At 35.0% G+C, this 23,453-nt stretch overlaps 1 protein-coding gene across 3 annotated transcripts in view; it reads left to right on the plus strand.

The window, feature by feature from the left end:
- LOC110328733 (cadherin-10) overlaps positions 1-23,453 on the plus strand; it is a 193,661-nt gene that overhangs the window by 147,877 nt on the left and 22,331 nt on the right. For all 3 annotated transcript variants that reach the window (XM_021208155.2, XM_021208157.2, XM_021208154.2), the window contains exons 5-7: positions 354-521; positions 20,324-20,511; positions 21,933-22,186. In XM_021208155.2, coding sequence (XP_021063814.1) covers positions 354-521; positions 20,324-20,511; positions 21,933-22,186 — 610 coding nt within the window. The remainder of the gene's footprint in view (positions 1-353; positions 522-20,323; positions 20,512-21,932; positions 22,187-23,453) is intronic.

A 23,453-nucleotide genomic window follows, 5' to 3' on the forward strand; every position in this document is an offset into this window, starting at 1 on the left:
ATATATGTCCAGCCTGGTTGTTATATATTTAAAATCTTAAATATGTAAGTGATTGAACTAATAGAAATAGATCTGTTTGAGATTTATTTGTATGTTTAGAATACTATAGTGGATATGATGCTACTAGGAGATAGCAAACAAAACAAACACTAAGGATTGACATGAAATTAGTTTCATATATATATATATATATATATATGAAATTAGTTTCATATATATATATATATATATATATATATATCCAAATCATATATATACATATATATATACATATATTATATCATAAACTGATAATTGATTAAATTGTAAGGTACCACACAGTGGGATGACCCAGCATTTGTATTTTCCTCAAGGTATCATCAGGACAGCTCTGCCAAACATGAACAGAGAGAACAAGGAACAGTACCAGGTGGTTATTCAAGCCAAGGATATGGGCGGCCAGATGGGGGGTTTGTCTGGAACCACCACAGTGAACATCACTCTGACAGATGTCAACGACAATCCACCTCGCTTCCCCCAGAGTAAGTGTGCTTTAATTGTTACTCTGTAGAGCCTAAGATCTAGAGTAAAAGCACAGGCTTAACAAATTACCAGCTAGCTAGTTAAAGACACTGCGATGGTTTACTAGCAAATTTTTCCTAAATGGGAAAATTAAGTAATTTTGGAAAATCTCTTACAGAGTTGGGGACTCTGAAACTTAACTACTCCCTTCTTCCCACACAAAATGTGTACCAATTACCCAATAACTGTTTAATCCAGTAAAATTAATACCCTCATTTATAAAGTTAATAATTTATAATGACTATTTTTCTCTACTTAGATATTAATATGTAAGGTCCTAAGTTTAAGATAAAGATTTTAATAAAACATTGAATCATAAGACCTCAACTATAAATGCCAATGTAGTCAGAACTTTGGGAAGTAAAGTAAATTAGATTTTCTATCACTACATGTGGAAAGGCAGACCTCATAAAATATTTAATATTTCTGGCCCATATATAGATAAAAGAATCTTTAATTAATTCTCCAAAATTACAGAATCAATTAAGAATTCATTACGGATCTGTTAAGAGCCATTATCTTCTGACTAGACCATTTATTTACTCTCTCTTCTTACAAAAACTTGGTAGATTATGTGTGTGAAACACGGACCTACCTGTTGCCAGGGATACTACTGGACTCTTGGGGCCTCTACCTAGTTTCATCTCTTTCACTAGTTCCTCCACTTCAAGACAGACTTTAGAGCTGTAAATAATCAAGCAAAAAAAAAAATCACCTTCCAATATGATCTCTACTCTATCCTATTACCTTCACTTCTAAAAAGAATTGTAAATCTAGTTATATCCTTGCCACTTCTTCCACCCCTCTAATGTCCAACAACCCTAAAATTCAAGGCCTCCCCTTTAGGACTGTTGCATGGATACAGAAAGAAGTAATCAACATATGAATACAACCTGCTGAATCAATTCTCTGTAGGGAGAACTTTTATTTTTCTAGGGCTGGCCATGACATCTATTCTTAATTTTCCTCTATTCATGGTTATCATATTTTACCTTTGACCTTAGCTTCAATTGCTTTGTGATAAAATAAATTTGGAAGTACAAAGCTTTATAAAATCATATTTGTAACTTTATACAGATGTTACTTGAAGATTTCTAATGTTTTACTGTAGTTTAACTCTCTATAAGAAGGACTGCAGTTCATTCTGTGCTATTAACCTAGATTTTCTTGTCAGTAGTGCATAACTAGAATTGATTTATTTAAAATGATGTGGGTTGAATACTTATAAAATCAGATAGAATTATTTGAACCTGCTTGCCATATGTCTGTGTATATTGTGTATATGTGTGTGCATGTCTTTATTATATGTGTGATTATATTTAGGCATTTACTTTACTTGCCATCAGACTTGAGTTTTTGAAGAAGTTGTTTTTTATTTTAATCCGTAAACATATGCGAAAGAGGACATCCATGTACCCCCTTATCAAATATTCATATTTTTACCTTAATATAGCATTGTTCATCAAGAAAGAAGTCTATAGTAATCCTTAATATAGTAATCCTTTTCTTTGAACACTTTAATAATAGCCACACTAGTTAATGCAATGTAAAATTTAAATTTCACATTCAACATATATTCATGAGCTAACATCTTGAGTCTGTTGTCAAGATAATGAATGTGTTGAGCTGAAGAGATGGCTGAGTCAATGAGAGCACTTGTTGATGTACAAAGTACCTGGGCTTGTCTATCAACACCCACTTGGTGACTCACAATTGACGGTTCCAGTCACAAGGCATCGGATGCCCTCTTCTAGCTTTGAGGGTAACAGGCATGCATGGATTGCACATACATACATACAAACTAAACATCTCACACACACACATAAGATAAAACATAAGATTTATAAATAAATCTAAGAAAATGAACATGCAAATTGAGAGGAATGACTCATATCTAATAAAAGCTATATTCAAACCACTGGGGGGGGGAAAGATGCTTCATCATTAACATATGTCAATTTGGAGTAGTATCAAACATAAAGTTCTCAGCAACTTTAAATAAAATTTTGGTTTTGAGTAGTACATTCAATAAAGTAATTGATAAATGCTAGTTGAATGAAAAAACTCAGACATTTCCAAGCGAATATGATCAATAAACCCGTATTTATTTCATTGTGTTTTCCTTGTAAGTCCTTCACTCAATACGCATTTATTTGCCTTTATTCACTTGCAATTCACGACTGGCCCATGAGGTTTATTACACAAAATATAACACAGTAATGTGGCAACAATAATTGTCATGATATTAGACGAAACCGGAAAAAAAGCCACATACACTTAATTTTCTAATGAAAAATTTTACTTGACATCTAACATCTTACTTATTGACTCATTTATTGAATCATAATAACTCAGGATCTTATTCTCCATTCATCAATTGAGCCAAGGTTAAATACACATTTACAATACACTGTTAGTAGCAACAGAGATATGCTGAACTCAGCATCCAACCCCAGATGTATAGCAAAATCATTGAAACCTCAAGACTCATATATACATATATAACACATATATAACACATATACATTTTACTACCTTAATATTTTCCCCAGTGAATAAAGCAAGAGGAAAAAAACTCAACTACTGTGCAAACCAAAAAAATAAAGATAAAAGATAAAAATTGATATTCTTTTCATTGAAAAAAAGATTTTTCCTTCACACAATCCATACAACCTCAGTTTCCCTCCCTTCACTCTTTCTAGCATACCCAAATCTCCCCTCTCCCCTCCACCCACTCCTCCTTGCTTTTATCTTTACCAAATTCTTTTTGTCGTGTTTAAAATATTGAGAAATCTGTTTTAAATAGAGTATTTTCTTTAATCTAATATTATATTTAAAGTGTGGAACCAATATAACACTTACTGGGATATGTAAAACTGTTTTCCTCTAAGTCTTTTATGAACCTTGCTCCACTTAGGTTTAATCCATTTAGGTTAACTCGATTTCCAGTCTGTGACTTTTTGAGGGTTCCTGGCTTGTGCTGTGGTTTGATTTCTGGACAGCTCAAGAACGAACTCTGCATGAGTCTCAATGATGTAATTCACTTAGTAGCTTTCTACTGTGGTAAATTAAACTGACCTCTCTATTTCTCATTATCATCAGTAACACTGGGTTGTAGTGTACTCTTTATAGAGTGATGATGTAAGATTAAATAATTCAGTGTCTATGCAGCATTTGTAGTTTGTATAGACAGGTGTTTACTAATGTTTATTTGTAAGATACTTGGTTGCTATCATTAAATATAGAAGTCATATAAAACTTAAAACTCCTCTTAAATTTAATAAATCAAATTCGGCATTTAACATTAGTTAGCACAATTTCTTTTTTAAACAAAATTACTAATTCATTTATCTAGACAGATTTCTCTGTGGGTCACCTCATGACTTCAGAAAATAACAATGCATCAAATTTGGCAGTTTGGCTTTTTGACCACATACTTTGCTTTTTCCGTACGGCATTACAACTAAAGGACAAAGACACATAAGTGTCCTTAGTAGCCATGATAACACAACACACGCTCTTTATGCACAGGGACTTCCTTTCTTTCATTGTTTCCTTATCCCCCTAATTCTGTGCTTTTGCTGAGATTAAAAGCTGCTATTCATTTAGGTCCAAATGATGATACAATGAAGATAGAGTAAAGCTGCTGAGATCCACAGCCACTAGGAAAGTAAGAAAAAGATGGCCTTATAATGACCAATTATGACTATGGTTAGTCAAGACTGTATAACAATTGCTCTTCAGCTAGTGATAAACTCAGTAATGTTCCTTGACTTGAGCGTCAATTCATTTTTATTCATATTTTATTGTATCTACTTTACATATGACTATATCAGGCCTATTCATCTTATTTCCTTTATGACCCCCTACTTTTTTTAAGTTTTTATTGAAAAAAAAAATCTTCTCTCATACAATATATCTCAAACACAGTTTCTCCTCCATCCACCCCTCCCAATTCCCCTCCAAATTTGTCCCTAGATCCATTCCCCCTCCATTTCCTCATTCACTTAAATCTTTAAGAAAAGACAAGATTTATAGACTAATATAATGCAATGTCTTCACTGAACAGACTAGAAAAAAAAAAAAAAAAGAATGAAAGAAAAATAAAGAAACACCTGAGACAAGACAAAAGGATTTGTTACTGAATGGGTTTTAATATAAACAAACAAACACCGTGGTGAAAATGGCTTAATGTCGATTTTCATGCAGCCTAGAATCAGTAGTCAGGGATGCCAGTTCTACCTACAGAGGGGAGGCTGATCTCAGTATTCTTTAATGCTAGAGAGTGCATGCTTTAATCCACTCAATTCCACTTTCTGGGGTTGGCAGTGGAAAGGAGGGCTCAACATTAGAGACTAATTGTTTGATTAAGTGATCCATATGTGGCCTGTGACTCAGATGCAGTTTCTGAAGGGACTAGATGTGTCAGGACAGTGTTAAGACTCAGGGAGAAAGCAGGACAAAGCATCAGAGGGTGAGATGAAAAACAGCACTCTTCGCAGGATGTGCTGCAAATGGCTCCATGAAACTCAAAAAGACCACCAGTCTCTGCTCACAGGTGCCACACACAGAGAAGATAAAGGAAGCGAATACTTTCCCATCCTTCTTAATAAAGAGCACAGGCTTCTAGGAATCCAGGCTTCACAAAACCATGCTGTCATTCACATACAAATCAATTATAGTATTTTTACACACATTTTACACTGATAAATTAAGGACTACTAACATATAAATTTATGTTATGTCATACCATCCTAGCTAAGCTTTTAACAAGTGGGGACTGTGGGCTCCAAAGATTGCTCATGACACAATTGTAAGGTTTGTTTGTTACATATGGGGTTACATAAACAGCCACAGATTAATAGGAAAAGATATGTTTATCATGTGAACTTCCAGTTCTATGATAAATGCACCTGAGTGATCAAATTAATTACACACTGCACCACTTTCCCCTACAAGTTACTGGGAATAGTAACAAAGCAACTTGACCTTCCTTACTTTATTAATATCAGTTCAGAAATGAAAAGCAAAGTATCTCAGAGGGAAATTTTTATTTAGAAAAGTTATACGTAACAGATTTTTTTCAGTAGTGCAAATAAATTTAAAGGTTTTAAAACCATCTCAGCAGGGCGTGGTGGCGCACGCCTTTAATCCCAGCACTTAGGAGGCTGAGGCAGGCATATCTCTGAGTTCAAGGCCAGCCTGGTCTACAGAGTGAGTTCTAGGACAGCCAGGGCTACACAGAAAAACCCTATCTCCAAAACAAAACAAAACAAAACAAATAAAACCATCTCATTATATTTCTGTTTTAGCTATTTCTAAAAATTATCCTTAGCAATAGAAAATGGAGAAGTACTAGCACTTGGTGACAGAAACACTCAGTCTAGAAACAATTTAAAGCAAACATGCATGGGTGTTTTCTGTTGATTCTCTTTATTGACTAGTGATGTTAACCCATTAGGTTAAATATGGTTTATGTGTGTTGTTAACAAAAAAAAAAAAAATGGCAGTATAAAATAATTATAAAGAGCATTTGTATAGCATATATGGATTCCTGTAAATGCATTCATTTATTCTTTTCATTATCAATATGAGATAGATATTGTAACTCCCTACACAGTTTATGATTTGAAAACTGAAAATTTTAAACTAATACTCCTTGATTTGTAAAATGATCATGGTTCTACTTTGGGGAGATAAGGAACATAATGAAAAGCTCCTTAATTTGAAATTAAATTTGGTACATCTAAATATTTCACCAAAATTGTCATGTTAGAAACATTCTTTAACTTCTTTTGTCTATTTTACATTTAATGACTCATGTCTAATTTATGATTTATATATTTATATAATTTATGACTTAGTCAGTTTCATCCATGACACTCAAACATTTTTAAATATCAATACATTTTGGTAGAAAATGGAAATGAATGTTTTGGTGGTAGTATTTGTCTGATGCTAGAGAAACAAAATGAGGAAACCACTTCTGGGATCCCCATATATTTTAGGCTGACACATAAGTAGGCAAGGTCTTTCAAGGAATTTTTCTATAATGTACAAAGGGATTTAAGGCAGGAACATCACCGAGCTTTGAGACTGTCATAATCCCTGCCTGGTACAAGAGAGATTTGATTTAATAAGTGCTGATTTTCACTTTGTAAATAGAGTCAACCTCTCCTCTATTGAGAGTCCCAAGGTAATGTTGGCCCCAGGCTGATCTGCATATTTAAAGTTATCAAGTAGTCTTTAACAAGAGCAACTGTCAGGTGTGTCCCAGGAAGATGCTTCAAGAACATGAAGTTAAAGGGTCTCCTTTCCCTTTTATATTATCTAGGAAATAAAAAAATATAACCATATTTAAAGCACTGTAATTATGTTAGCTACATTTAATGTGACTTCACCAATATATACAAAAATATTTTTAAATATTTGCCTGTTTATTTTCTGTCATTTATATTTCTAAGTACTTATGGTTCATGAGTTGGAAAGAAATAATTCCAGCAAAGCATTTATTTATTTATTTATAATATTTGTTTATTATTCAGTAAAAGTGAATTAAGTCCTGTCTAGCCCTTGGCTGTCTAACAAGATATATGCAGTAAATGCTAGTCATTATAATAGTTTTAAATTCTAGAATGTGACACAGGATATAACTCTCAATTATTTGCACGTTGGTAAGTTTACAGATGCTTTATCTTCCCCCCACCCCCCTCCTATTTGTTGTGTATGTTCTCTAAGCTTAATTTCTCTCACTACATTTTTTTGCTAGAGAGCTAGCTCAGTGATTAAGGGACTTTACTCATTTTTCAAAAGACCCAAGTTTAAGTTTCTAACATTTACATGGTAGTGGCTCACAATTGCCTGTGACTCTCAGCTTTTACGAGAAGGTTCACGCACATGCGAATAAATTTAAAACATATTCATATTATAAACCAAAGTACACATGATTTATGCATGTGTATATAAATAAAAATTAATAAAACGTGTGCTATATTTTGATTAATGCCAGAAGCACAATTTGTTTTGAATGTAAAAAGATCAATCTAAATTATTATTTAAAATTCCTTCTAAAATACACTAAAGCTTTTCAAGCAGAAGATCAGCAACAGAATAGCTGTTGTTGTCGTCTTCAACGCCATTGTTAGGGAAGGTAAAATAAATAAAGGTAGCATTCAGTATCAGGTGTGTAAATTGACTTGACTGGACCCCAGGGTTCAAGGCAACTGGAGTTGGGTCTGCAGTAAGGCTGGAGGGAGGAGGGAAGTGAGATCACAGCATCTCTTAAGTGTGTGATTCACAGGAGTGAGTAACCAGGTCAAGAAAAGATTGGAGGGATAAAAGGCAAAGGGACCAATAAAGAAAGTACTTTGAAGCTTTTGAAGGTTTCTACCAGAAGCTTGTCTGGGGAGAGGGAGGGAGCCAGGCAGGGGAAGGGAGAGGGAGGGAGAGAGAAGGACTGCAAGTTGAATTCTGATGTGGCAGAAAATATGGATTGTAAATAAATAAAAGTTGGAGAAAAACATGAACCTGAGATATAAATGTCATTTAAATAAAAGATCATGGAACATATCAGTGAAATCACACATTTAAGGTGGCAGAGCATGAGGTATTAGCCGAGTTTTCATGTGTAATGAAATAATGCCATTATTTAAGAGGAATCTATGGAAGAAGTGACATCTCTCTGGAAGAGCCTAGCTATTCCCATGGAAATTTCCTTACACTAACCTACTTAGTAGTTATCATATAGGTCATAATGGGAATCAGAGTCCCTGTGTTGTGCTGTCTTACAAAATGATCTTCGACAACACTCTCAGTACTGGAATATGGATATGAATTTGCTGTACATATGTGTTTCTAGAAAACAGAGAAGAATTTTCTGTGCAAGTACGTCTATGCTGTTCTTAAGGAGGTTTTAATAACAAGTAAATTCCAGGTGAAATGGAAAAGGGACTTGCTTGTACTCGTAAACAAGGCAATCCTTTGTTTATGGCAGACTCACTTAAAGTTTATCCTAACCTCCCCAGTTTTGCATACTTTTATGTTTCTATGAGTTGCAGTCCTGGGTATTGATGCAATATACTGACAGACAGTTTCGATGAACTGTCAAGATAGATTCTATAGACTCGGGAGATCAATGGTTGCCTATCTAAAGCCTTGTCATGCTCCTTTCCCCAAGGGCATAGGGAGGAAACGAAAATATCCAGCATGGCTTTTGGCTCCAATTTAAGTTAAATGCCCCAAACTAAGCTGGTGATTCTGTCTCCTGTGCTCACAGATTTAGTTTTCTGTCTCCTCTGGTGAGAGTCTTCAAATCGGAAGCCTTAGCAGATTGTCAGTCTCCAGTGTGACTTTCAAGTCTCCTCTGCTTTCTCCTAAACGCCCATTTAGCACTGCATAATTTCCTTAACTACTCCGCACTGCCTCCAAGGAGCTTTATCTTGTTTTTAATTTCTTCCTGTTAAGCTCATTAAAAAACATCTTTTGAGCATTATACAATGGAATGGTTTATAAACGTGCATAATTGTGTCATTTTTCTTAAAGCAAGTATTGTTTGCGATTATTATACAGCACTGAGATGTTGCAACAAGATTACACACAAAGCAAATAAAAAAATTAAACTAATGTTAAATTATTTTGTTGATTCGTATATGTGGAGCATTTTGAAAAACCTTCACCTTGGAAAGTGGAAACTTCTTATGTAAATGTGATAGAAACAAGGGCAGAGAACAAAGGATAAAGAAAAATTATCTCTTTCAACCTCATTTTTTTGTTGTTATCAACAAAACAAAATAGCAGCTATTTGTTCCTAAGCTCAAAACCTAAAGAAAAGCAATTTGCCCTTGTCCCTCTCTGGACTGATTTCTGGCACTTCATTTGTTGTTCTAAAGGACGTCACCTGTCACACCTGTTAGTCTGATTATGTTTTATCTAATGTCCCTTACTTAAATTGAACTGTCAATTATTTTTAATTTGGCTACAAAAAAAAAATCTGCAAAGTTTTTAATCCTACAACACAGAAACCCTGTCAGTTAAATGAACAGTAGAGCACGTGACCTTGGATAAGATTCTGAAATACTGAAAACCTGGGGATGCCTCAAAGGTGACTGAAGTCTTTGATAATGACAATTCTGGTGTCATGGGAGGTTTTCAGTATCAACCTGGAAGTGTTCTACTTTATGGAACTACATGGATTGCTCCGTTCTTTGGAAGGCCTCTTTGCATCATCGTCTCACATGCAGACCCAGGTGCTTAAGCTAACAACCATCAGAAGAGCATCCTCACCAGGAAGAAATATTTGTGTGCCCTCATCATTAAAGCAGAAGCAGATGATTCAAGCTGACACCTGGGAATGAATTTCAAACAACTATAAATTGGAATTGATAGAAAAGCTAGCCACATAATTAAAGCTCCATCAAGTGTAAGATAAAAAATAAGTAGCATGCAAATAGATGTCTTTAAAAAGAAATGAAACGAGATGGACGCCAGGGCTGTGTTCCTTTGCCTTTGTCAGTGTGTACATAAGAATCTTTGCTTCTTCACTCCAGTTCTTTGTCTCTCTATTCGCATGGAGATTAACCCGGGAAGGAGAACAGACTGGCTCTCAATTAAAGCAGTATCAGTTTGTATGACAAACCGAGATACTTGTATACAGCATAAGCAACTCAGAAATAAATAGTAGAGTATTATTAATGCATCACCCTTTCCTATATTTAAAGCACATAAATGAACCTTTAAAATATGATAGGGTCCAAATAATGATTGACCAAAAATTGGTTATGAGCAAAAGGTGTTTCCAAAGAAGGCATTCTGAAATTACATTTGCAGAACACTGAATAAAAATACTTCCCATGAGCTAACGACCGATGCCAGACCAAAAGGCAGTTCTGATGAGTGTGGGACAGCATGGGGATCTTTTTGTGAAACTCTTTGGTTTATTTGTGAGAACTAAATTTACACTATTTTGATGAGTGAACTCAGTCATGTTTTTTTCAGGAAACTCTGGAACACTTTGAAGACAATTTCCTTTGAGTACAAAGGGAAAATTAATGTATCTTTATATTCATTTACATAAATACTTTCTAATGGAAGAGAACTGATGATAGTCAATATAATTATATCAATAAATTCAAAATAGTTGGGTGTATTTTAAACCAATAAAATATATTCCCTTTTCTGCTTAAGTTGTTGAAGCTACTAAAAATCAGTATGAATAGTACTACTCCAAAAGTATCAATCCCTGTAATGAATATTGTCTCTAAGCTCACCAAGAAGTTAAATGAACCGGTAACTTTCAATACTTGAACAGACATACAAGATACCAAGTTAAAAGTGAACAGACTTTCAGATCTAAGCACATGCTGCTAAGCAATCAAAGAGATCCAAGCCAAAAATAAAAATGTAGGACAAAGGCTCAGGCACATACCCACAGTGAAATCCACACGAAATTAAAATTAATGGAACAAAGAACATTCTCTCTTTTCTTTCTCTTGACCTCATCCCTTGTGTGTGTGCATGCGTGCATATGTGTATGTATGTGTGTGTATACTTGTGTGTGTATATGCATATTTGTGTGTACTTGTATGTATACACACATGTGAGTGTCTGTGTGTGTGATTGTGTTTTAAAGTTGCATGGGAATTCTGGATACAGGTGGGGCTATGCTCATAAGGTGAGCATAGGTCTTGGGGTTCCCTGTTTTTACTAATTACCTTTTTCTATGGCATGGATTCTCTCTGAGCTTGTATCTACAGTGGCAGCCAAAATGTCTCAGTGAGCCTCATGCCTCTGCTCCTTATGCTCTTGGAATTATTGTCCTTCATGTATCCACATCCTTTCTTCACGTTCATCACATTCTCTGACCCACTGAGCCACCTTCCCAGACTCCTTAAGGAGAAGACCTAAATTCATCTAAACAAAATACATTTGTGCCTTCTCCATACTTCATCTTTCATATTTTAAATCCTCACAAGCAATATGTTTAAACTGGTCCTCATTCAAGGTGATGTAGGGTTAATCTACAGGTTTCTGAAGCATGTATTCTTTTTATTTCCTAGTAGTTTAGCAAAACAGGTGGCCATGCTCCAACTAGGTTCGTTAGTTTCATTTTCTCCACTGAGCAGGTCAAGTTCACAGCAGCAGTCTTAGAACCCTTGGTGTGACTATCCTATCATAGGCTCAATGATTTTTGTATATTTCTGTAGTTGGGGTAACTTCATGTCTCAGACATTTTTTGTTTCTTTGTAGACAGTATGCTCATGAATTTCTTGGATCTCTAGGTCTTGATTTAGCTCTCTGTTTCCTGGGATACATTCCTCACCACATTACTTAAAAAGAACCAAAAGGAATTGGCTGAATATGAAACTGTCTTCCTTGGGGAATCAAATTTAATTAATATGGTGGTTAGAGTAAACATTCAAGGGCCAAAATAATTTTATCATCAAATTTCCATGACATTGCTAATTTTCTAGCATGCTTTTAGGAAAGTCCCAGTGACAGTTGAGTTCATTCCCTCGTGTGTAATTCTAAGTTATATATTAGTTTTATTTACCCTCTAGCTCACTTAATCTCTCATGGCCTACTATTAATATTATGTTGATCCATCTGCTATTTTCTGCTTCAGTGATTTTTTGATATTATAATTTTATTGCATATCTCCCTCCCCTTACTTCACTCCAAACTGTCACATATACCCTCCCTGCCTCTCCTTTAACTTCAGGGCCTCTTTTCCTTTTTCTTTCTTTCTTTCTTTCTTTCTTTCTTTCTTTCTTTCTTTCTTTCTTTCTTTCTTTCTTTCTTTCTTTCTTTCTTTCTTCCTTTTTTACTAGTTATTTATACGCATATTCATATAGACATATTATTCCTAAATATAACCAGTTTGACTCATATTCTACACTTTGTACACCTGATTTCAGGGCTGACTGTTTGGCACTAGACACTAATGGTATCCTTTTCCCAGAGAAGTCCATCTCTTCCATTCCCAGATGTTTTCAGTTGCCTATACTTCTTTGTACAGAGTAGGGGATTTGTGGGCTTTATTGGCATGATCATTACTTTTGTAATCGTATTTTGGGTACAAGGTACTTTTCATGTTAGCTCTGTCAGTGGATGCATGTACTTATAAATATGTAGACTATCTACACACACGTGTATTATACATGTGGATTCATCTACTTATAAAAATCTAAGGCTTGATTTTTATAAGTTCAGTAGGTATAAAAAATTTCCAGATCATCCTTTTAATTTGTAATTTCATAGTTCTGGCACACTTGTGTCTATTTTTATGGTTTATGCCTCTGTAAATGGTTTTCCACATCAAACCTAATTTTTCTACTCTGCCATCTGTGTTTGTTGTTCTTTGGGCCTTTAGCATATGTTTACTAATATAGGCACTAAACTATGTTCTCATCATGTGTAACATGTTTTATTTCTTTGCATTATTTTTTTACTTATAAAATTTTTGAGTGTAGAATGACTTATTCATATTCTTACCATTTATTTTAGCAGATCTTAACTGCTTCTCTTATTTCAGAAATCATTCATGATGATAATCAACAATGAATTAACTTATATTTACTTATAAATTAATTTACACATTTTAAAAACATTCAGTAGATGTATATGTATATATTTGTTGAATTGTTGCAGATGGAATTATTGTAGGGGAAAGACAGACTCAATATGCTAACTAAAATTGTGGAGGCATCTACTTATAAAAATCTAAATGACTATAAATGTACAAATAAATGTGTGTAATGTATGTATATTACATGTATTATATATGTATCTATTTATATAAATATGTGTGTTTATATATATATTTATATATTGTGTGTGTGTCCAAAAAGCATTTGACCTATTGTTCTATATCTTAAAATTTTTTCTTCTTTTTAAAATTTATTTCTTATTGTTTGATGATTTCATAATTTATAAAGATTTTTATTGGTTTTGAATTTAAAATATAATTACATTATTTTTTTCCTTTCTTATCTTTCTTTAACCCCTTCCATTTAACCCTTATGTAGACTTCTTGGAGGTGTGCACTGAAGGTGGGCTTGAGGTTTATAAAGCCTATGCCGGGCCCAATTTCTCTTCTCTCTCTCTCTCTCTCTCTCTCTCTCTCTCTCTCTCTCTCTCTCTCTCATACACACACACACACACACACACACACACACACACAGAAACAGAGAGAGAGTGTGTGTGTCTGTCTCTCTGTCTGTCTGTCTCTGTATCTCTCTCCCTCTCTCTGTCTCTCTGTCTCTCTCTCTCTTTGTTTCTCCCTCTCTCTGTCTCTCTCTCTCTGTTTTTCTCTCCTTCTTTTTCTCTCTCTCTTTGTCTCTGTCTCTCTCCCTCTGTCTCTGTCTCTCTCTTGCATACATGGCCTCTAGTCTTTCCTTATTTGATATCACATCTAATGTGTCTCTGTGTGTGTATATGTGTGTGGTAAAATTCTTTACTTTTTGTGGTTTTAAGGTTGAACTCTATCCAACTGAATGTTCAGAGAGTTAAAATATACTTCTCTCACCTTATAAATGTCCTTTAGTTCTTTTTTTTCTTTTTATTTTTTTCAAAAGAAAGCTCTTGAAGACAGGGGTCTAAGAAACCACCAAGAAGGAAGCCCCAGGTAGTGTTGGCACCAGTCTCTTCTTGCTAGTGCACGGACTCTGTCTGAAGTAATTTTAGACTGCTTTAAAGCCCTGCTCCCAACCTACTGTAGATGTGGCACTTATTCTGCTTCCCTCATAGTTAAAACTATCTGTATCTGCAAAAGTCTAGTAGGCCAGGTTATCTGACACCATGCTGTGAGTTTGAAATGCTGCATTTAGGGTCCAGTCTGTATACGATTCTTTTTAAACTTTACACAAAGCATTTTGTCCTCTCTGCTATTCCCTAAGTTGTCCTAGAACTCATGGCAATCCCCTTACCTCATCCTCTCAAGTGTTCTATTTATAGCTGTGAGCCAAGATATCCAGCTACTTTGAATTTATTGTGGAGTCTATCTGCTGCCTCAGTAAATTTCTTGTAGGTTTTAAGGACTTGACCACCATATTTTTATAGCTTCATGGACCTATCAAAATTAAGGTAACTTTATTTTAGCATGACAAATGTACACAGGCAAAAATAATATGTCTACTTCTCATGCTCATCATTTTGTTGCAGTTTGAAAACTATACTATTTCATTACACACACATATATACATATATATGCATATATAATAAGATGATATATATCATATATATGTCTTCATATAACATAAAGACATTAATCACATTTTAAGTTAAAATATCAGACTAAATTATTAAGCTAACATTGTAAAAAGCAAGCCCAGTTTAATGGCTTTATTGAGTGACTTTTATTTTCTTAATATTTATCCAATTTTGTAGCCTCTAGCTACAAGTTGGATAGGTTTTAATATTTTTTTTTCTATAATCTAATTACTCTCTGGTAGTTCATTTAGTTTGGGTCTATGAAGAATCCTTGCCTTATTTTTTTCAAGTCCTCAGATTTAAAAACAACAACACTCTATCAAGACTATGCTCATAGTACAAGTGGGAAAACACCAGCATTAGTAAACAATATTTGAGAAGAAAGATTTGAATATTAATATCATGGAATTCTACACCTTTCTCAGCAGCGACTTTCAGAAATAGTGTGTAACTGGTACTCACACATGAGATTACTAGTCAAGGCATGGACCACTGAGACCCTTTCCCTCCTACTATGTTGCCTCGTCCAGCCATGATGTGAGCATACTTGTCTATTCTTACTGTAGCTTGTTATGCCGTATTTGGTTGATGTCCCTAGAAGGTGTGATCTTTTGTGAGAGGAGATGAAGAGAACTGGAATGTGGGGGAAAAGGAGAGTGAAGGAAAAGAGCCTGGGAGAAGAAAATCCAGGGTGAGACTGGCAGTCAGGTTGTACTATATGAGAGAACAATAAGTAAAATAGAAAAAAAAAAACCTGAATAAATGACACATTTAATTTTTTTAAAAAAGGTCAAGGCATGCCATTAGCTCTAGTGTAGCAATACTCTGACTTAAGAACTCCTATTCTGCCATTGGATTGTATCAGCATTTTTACTGATTACTAACCAGAGCATTGAAAAATCTCTTTTTGCAGAGATGTACACTTGGCTTTTTTGAAAGATAAGATGGTATACTGAAAGATATTAACTTAGTGCTATTGAAATTATCTTCACAAAAATGTATTAGATTTTTATTGCAAGTAGATAAAAGTATCTTCCTTTTGCCTTTAACATATTTATAAATTATGGCTCAGGAATACAATGTTCTGTGATTGTAGAACACTGTACTTTATTAAAATTTTCTCAATTATTTTTCTGGTAAACTAAAACTATATGAATACCTACGTGATTTCTTTCTTGGGCAGGAAACTTATTAGAACAATCTAAAATACCTTCTTCTTAAGATTTAGGTCATTATGGGAGAATGTGAGAAAGAAAAAATTGAAGACAAATGGGCAGTCGACTGATGTCAAACCTAGAATTGCAATAGGAAATTGTAGTATTCTATGGGGTAGAGGGAAACAATTAAGAAAATATAACAGAGCAAAGCAACTCTTCTTGAGGCCAAACTGGTCACTAATAATCTCTATAATTACATACAAGCAATAATGGATGGGGTAAAAAGAGAGCTTTTTTTCATAGAATTGCAAATAATATTATGAAGCTATAGAAAAATCAAGATCACCATCATTCATCCCGATTAATTTTGTTGCCTATGTCACTGATTGATGCAAAAATTAGGGTGAAGATTTTCGATGAGACATAAAGATATTTGTACAAACTCAAGGCATTTTCCATAAGAGAGCCATCAATTACATAAATTATAAATAAATGTGTATTAACTTGACAGAGAAAACTGGCAGGGAGAGAGTAAGCAAGTAATCAGCAATCACTTTCTCAGTCACAAGCCACTTGACACCATGTGATGCAGCTAAACGCTGTGTAGTGGAAACTGTTGAAAATACTGATATTTAAAAAGTTTGCTTTCACGAAGGGAGAAAAGCATTAAGTGATATTTTAGAAGTATGAGAAAGGGAAAACAAACGAGGTCAGACCATAATTGTTAAATATCTGCTTATTTTGAGAAGTCTCTAAAAATAAGTTGGGTAGTTTTATGAGTGTGTGTGTGTGTGTGTGTGTGTGTGTGTGTGTGTGTGTTTACAACTTCTTAATTCATTGTTTTTATTTTAACACTTATTTCTTTGGATGCTGGGTTAGTTTCTTATGCCATAATCTTATGCTTAATAACCAACCATCCATTTTTTTTTCCTTCTCTGTTCATAGTTGTGTAAAGAAATACATTTCTCTGTCATCCTGTTTTCTCTCTGCACAGTGTGTTTAGGTTCCTTGAATACATCCATTACAAGTTGTTTGGAATTTTCTGCTAATTGTTGTTTGGATTTTTTTTCATGTTTTGTTGGCTATTTTATTTATTTATATTTCAAATATTATCTTCTTTCCCAGTTTCCCCTTCACAAGCCCCTTATCCCCTCTTCCCTCCACCTGCTTCTATGAGGGTGCTCCCCCACCTGCCCACCCACTTCTTCCTCAGTGGCCTAGTGTTTTGTGCCTTATTTATATGATATAGAAGTTAATTTTCTATTGTTTTAAAGTTCTCAGGTTGTCCTTTCTGCTCATGTTTGTATGTCTTGTGTGTGCTTACAATGAGGAGACATAAGCACACGTGAGCATGTCCTCAGTTACAATCCTGTCTCTCCCTAACTTGGTCTCGATCATGTATTGTAAGTCCTTTAACCAATAAGCCACCTCAAAATTCTAGTTGCGTAATATGGAGTGCACTGTGGACTTTTGAGTTCTCAACCATTGATTCAATTTAGAAAGACATAGGACTTCATAAACCAATTATGAAACTTCTATACAATAGCCAACTATATCTAAAATACAAATAAATGTTATCATTTGACAACAAATGTCAAAAGAACCCACTAGGAATACCATATTGAAAAAAAAATACTCAAAGTCTATTTACTTTCATGGTTCACAGATGGAAAATAAGTGTTAATAGAATGGGAAAGAAAATATGTCAGCAAGTTCTGTTTTTGATCATATTTATTCATCTCCTATATAGTGAATTTGTAGTAAGATTACATTTAAACAGGTACCTGAAGGGGAGTTCCAGCTGAGACACAAGGCCACTCAGGGCTCAGGGATTCCAGAGGAAAATAAAACAGAAGAAAATATCATCAGTAGGAGAGTAGCCAAATCAGGAGTGAAATCTTGCTGTCTCTATAGGGATACTGGAAGTACATATAATGATACATAGAACATCATGGATGAGACTACACTGAGCTCCAAAATTATGTTTTAAAAAATAAGTCACTTGTAGCATGGTTATCCTTCATTTATGGCTAATGTCTAATTATAAGTGAGTACCTACTATTCCTGTCTTTCTGGGTCTATGTTACATCACTCAGGCTGATATTCTCTAGTTCCAACCATTTGTTTGAAAATTTCATGATGTCTTTGATTTTAATAGTTGAATATTAGGTTGTGTAGTGTATCACATTTTGTTTATCCACTCTTCAGTTGTAGGACATGTAGGTTGTTTCCAGCTTCTGGCTATTTTAAATAAACCTGCTATGAACAGAGTTGAGCAAGTGTCCCTGTGGTATAGTGAGGTATCTTTTGAGTATATGCCCAGGGGTGGTACAGCTGGTTCTTGAGGTAGAACTATTTCCATTTTTCTGAGAAACTGCAAATTGATTTCCAAAGTGGTTGTAAAAGTTTGCACTCCTACCAGCAATGGAGGAGTGTCTTCACCATCATTTTCAGTCATCTTGTGTTTTGTTTTTTTGTTTTTGGTGTTTTTTTATCTTAGCCTACTTGATGCACGGGGATAAAGATGAAGCAGAGATGGAGGGAACAGCCAATGCACATCTGCCCCAAATTGATACCCATCTCATGGGAAGGGTGCCAACCCCTGACAATATTAATGATACTCTGCCATGGTTGTAGAAAGGAACCTAGCATAACTGTCTCCTGAGAAACTTCATCCATGAAGAGATGGAAACAGATACAGAGACCCATAGAAAAACAGGAGAAGGAGCTCAAGGAGTTTGGGAGGACAACAGGGGAATAGAACTGAGCAAGCCAACTGAACAAGAGGGGTCAGAAAGACTTACACAGTCAACTAATTTGAACCCATGGTGGCTTCAAGAGATTGAACCAAACCAAAGCCAATGCACAGGCTAGACCAAGGCCCCCCACGCATTTGTAGCAAATGTATGGCTTGGTCTTTATGTGGGTCCTCTAACAATTGAAGCGGGCTGGGAGGGGGTGCTGTCTCTGTTGCCTGCCGTAGGATTCTCTTCCCCTACTTGGGCTACTTTGCTGGACCTCAGTCAGAGAGAAGGTGCTTAGATGTCCCAGGGTGGAGTGACAACCTAGTAGGCTTTCCCTTCTGTGAGAAGGGAATGTGGGTGATGAGATGAGGGCTTTGTAAGGGCGGGACTGAGAGGAGAGGAGGGAGGGGGGTGCAATTGGGGTGTAAGGTGAGTAAAAAAATAAAGCTTGAAAACAAAACACAGAAAACATCACTGTGCTGAGGCCCCTTTTATAGAATTACACGGCCCCTGCAAGACCACATTTCAAGGACATTTTTTTTTAAAAATTTGGTAACCTCAATGATAATATTTGAGGATAATAGGGAAAGAATTTATCATATACAAGTTAATTTGAGAGAAATACAAAAAAATGACCTAGAAAATTTTTTATCCAGAAAAAAAAAAAATTAAGGCTTTCTTTACTGCAAATCTTTCACAGATGTAAAACTAGAAGTAAAGGTAAAAGAGCTCAAGAAAGAAATACTAAGGCAATCCCAGGGTGGTTTCCCAGATCTGGACCTTATTTTGTATACTAAAAGGAATGAAGCTCCATGGGCACATGGGTGCTATAATCAGAAGTGTGCTTGCAGCCGATTAACCCATCGGAAATTACAGTTTACTACCAGGTGTTAAAATATAAACCTCATTAGTGGTAGGGCAGGTTCATGCTGGAAGTGTCTACAGGTACACCAAGGACTTAGATCTATCCATGTTTTACTGCACAAGGAAAGAGGCTTTTTTATTATTATTATTATTTTCAGAATCTCATGTGTGTACTCTGTGAAGGGCATCCTTTTATTTCCAGCAGAGATTGTGCGTTACTTTTGTTGTCACAAACACAAACGAGACCCCTATACTTTGTGACTGATTCCTTGCCGCTCGGAACTGTTTTGATCTCCAGCTAAAGGAGGGGATGTAAATAACTTCACGTCGCACGGGAAAATATTAAGTGCAAATATTCACTGTGCATCAGGTGACTGGTTCCGATTATGTAAACACACGCAGGTGCCTTTCAGGACCCAGACAGTCGTGAAATAAAATAATTTAATTTTCAAATTCAGAATTCCTGATACTATTAGCAGGTGGTACTATTCAGAACATCATATACAGGAGAGTACCCATGAAGTCCCACATTTTTCTCCTAGTTTTCATAAGTATACTCAAAGTATTAGCTTATCAACATCTAACATAGAGCATAAATTATACAATATCATTTTACATGTACTTTGAATATTCTTTAAAAATTCTTACATATGCATATATACATACATGTGTATACATATGTGTATGTATACACATATATGTGTATATATGTTAATGAAGTAATATGTATACATACACACACATATATGGATATGCACATTAACATTTATACATTTTCTTTGTTCTGTCCAGACACCATCCATCTCCGAGTTCTTGAATCCTCTCCAGTTGGCACAGCTGTGGGAAGTGTAAAAGCCACTGATGCTGACACGGGGAAAAATGCTGAAGTGGATTACCGCATTATTGATGGAGATGGCACAGATATGTTTGACATTATAACTGAGAAGGACACACAGGAAGGCATCATCACTGTGAAAAAGGTGTTCAGATTCACCGAAAACGAATATCTCTGTTGAGGGAGTAGACATTTCCTTGTGTGCTATATGCTCTTACATTAGCTACGAAAGGAAACTCCATGGGCGTGTTCAGTTGGGTTTTGCATTACATGTAAATGAGAAGGCTCTAGTATGAGAGAGCTCTTTAGACATTATGAATATATGCCCTTATTTGTAACATGAAACCTGAGATTTGAAAAAGAAAACAGGCAAGTTAATATATGTGTAATTATATTTCTTAGCCATGTTATTAAAAGCTCACTGCAAAAACAATGTTTTCTTAAAGAGCAGTTAATAACTAATAATGGCAATATATCATCACAGTCAGGGGCATAAAAATAGCATGCAATCCAGATGCATGAGCCAATAATTAGAGTTGCTAATAAAAAGAGACAGAATGGATTGGAACATAATTTAATTGTTCACATTTCCCCTTCTGCTATATAAATTAAATCTCCTGCTAACATATGCTCAGTGATAGAATTTAGAGGTAGCCAGTTTTTTTTTTTTTTCAGTTGGCTCCATCATTACAAGAAAAATAAGGCAAATTTCTTTTTAGATCCAAAAGAAATGTCATGAGAAGAGTAACCACTGAGATATTGGTAACCAATACAATTATCCTGGGGTGATATTGAAGGCAAAGGACACACAACCAATTATTACTCCAAGTGACTAGCAATGCTAAAAAGTCACTTTTTATCATAACTAGGAAGTAGCAATAACTAACCAGGAAGTAGCAATAATCCACACAGAATCTTTGGTATCCTTGCATGAAAAAAAAATGTAGAAAAACTGAGCAAGCAATGTATTGTGCAATATTTATAGGTCAAGAAATTATGTATAAAATCTGTGATGTCTAAATATCTCAATAACAAACATTCCTTTGTTTTATAATACATCATGAAATTGTATTCTCATAAAGCTAATATAACTACTTCTTCCCTCACTTTATAGTATTTTGTTTTTCTATAACTGCTATAGTTTTCTTAGAGTTTGAAATCCCATAAAGACTTTATAGTTCCATGAACCCATTACACTAATGAAAATACTTTGACATAGATTTTTTTATGTTCCATATTTTTAAAATTTAGGAATTGTTGCCTTAAAAAGTTAAGTCATAACCTGTATGCAATCAAGTACATGTACACACAGAAGTTCACAACTTAACAACCCATTTTTGGAAGAAATTACTACCCTTATGAGATAAATTTAATATTCATCCAAATTTCTACAATAATCAAAATATTTTTCTATGTTCCAAAGCATTTGCCACCTAGACTTATCAATATTACAGAAATAGTTTTTTATAATGAACAACTTTCAGGATCTTAAAGTCCTGATATAACTTGGGAACAGCAGATATCCCATTGCCCCAAATCTAACTAATGACTTTTGCCTTCATACAGCCACTTGACTATGAGAACAGAAGACTATATACTCTGAAGGTGGAGGCAGAAAACACCCATGTGGATCCACGTTTTTATTATCTAGGGCCATTCAAAGATACTACAATTGTGAAAATCTCCATAGAAGATGTGGACGAGCCTCCTGTTTTCAGTCGATCCTCCTATCTGTTTGAGGTTCACGAGGATATTGAAGTAGGCACAATCATTGGTACTGTAATGGCAAGAGACCCTGATTCTACATCCAGTCCCATCAGGTACTTTGGCCAGTATTTAAGATTAAAAGAAGCAGAGTTGAAAGGCATAAAGGGGCCAAGAAATTCTCATTGCTTACAAGAGTTTCTCTGTAAATTCTACCTAATTTTGGTGTTCACAGAGTTGAGGGAATGTGTTTCTTTTTTTGTTTTGTTTTGTTTTGTTTCGTTTCGTTTTGTTTTGTTTTGTTTTTGTTTTTGGAGACAGGGTTTCTCTGTGTAGCCCTGGCTGTCTTGGAACTCTGTAGACCAGGCTGGCCTCGCACTCAGAAATCCGCCTGCCTCTGCCTCCCGAGTGCTGGGATCAAAGGCGTGTGCCACCACCGCCCAGCGAGGGGATGTTTTGATTGAGTGTCATGGGCAACACAAAAACCAGCTTTTTGGTTTTCTAGGTTTTGCCTTTTCTATTACATTAATGGCTTATGTCATATGTTTTGAGGCATTAAAATGCTGATGATTTCGATCACGGATACATAGCTGAATATAGTATAGACTGGCCTATTCCTTCTATAGCTTAAAGAAAAATTTTCTTCCAGGTTTGTTTCATTATTGTGCGTTTTTGTTTTCTTTTTTACAACTTTTTAAAAATGTTTGAATATTCCGGAAGCCGCAGTATAATTTCTGTCTTTCTTTGCTTTTCGTCCTATGCAATTTTAAAGGCACGTGAAGTGGGACTGATACGTAAGAGTGAACAAGATTCAGACCTTTCATTTGCATTTCGCTGGGACATTAAAGAAATACAAGTATCTGCGTTCCTTGTTCAGCATGAAAATGAGCATTTCCTTTAATCTGTTAGTCGGTTGTGGGTCTGGGATTTCATTCTTCTACCTAGTTCACAGAAATCTGAATTTGCATTCACGTGACCCAGTCAAGTATGAGTTCAAATGTTTGTTTTGTAATTGCTTAGTGAACTCTTATGAATTGTTCAGCTTTAAAATGTGAAGAACCTTCAGTTTCATGTTTTGTGGGACTCTGAGTGTTCTCAAGTGAACAATTCTGTTTTCTCTGCCAGTCTTCAAGAGTAATTGTACTAGGCAGAAAGTAATATATTTCTCTATGTAATTTATTCATATAGTTTATGCAAATACATTTTCTTATATTCATGCATTCCACCACAAGTTATGTACTGGCAGAACAAAAGAGAAGTGTACATGATGATCACACAGTGCTCCCATCTGCCAGCTGAACTTTGCCATACATTTTTTTTTTCTAGATGCTTTATCAAAATTGCTGTTTTATGGATTTTCTTTTCCTTTAAATTTTCTTAAAA

The sequence above is a fragment of the Mus pahari genome, chromosome 11 (genome assembly GCF_900095145.1).
Source record: "Mus pahari chromosome 11, PAHARI_EIJ_v1.1, whole genome shotgun sequence".
Taxonomy (NCBI): domain Eukaryota; kingdom Metazoa; phylum Chordata; class Mammalia; order Rodentia; family Muridae; genus Mus; species Mus pahari.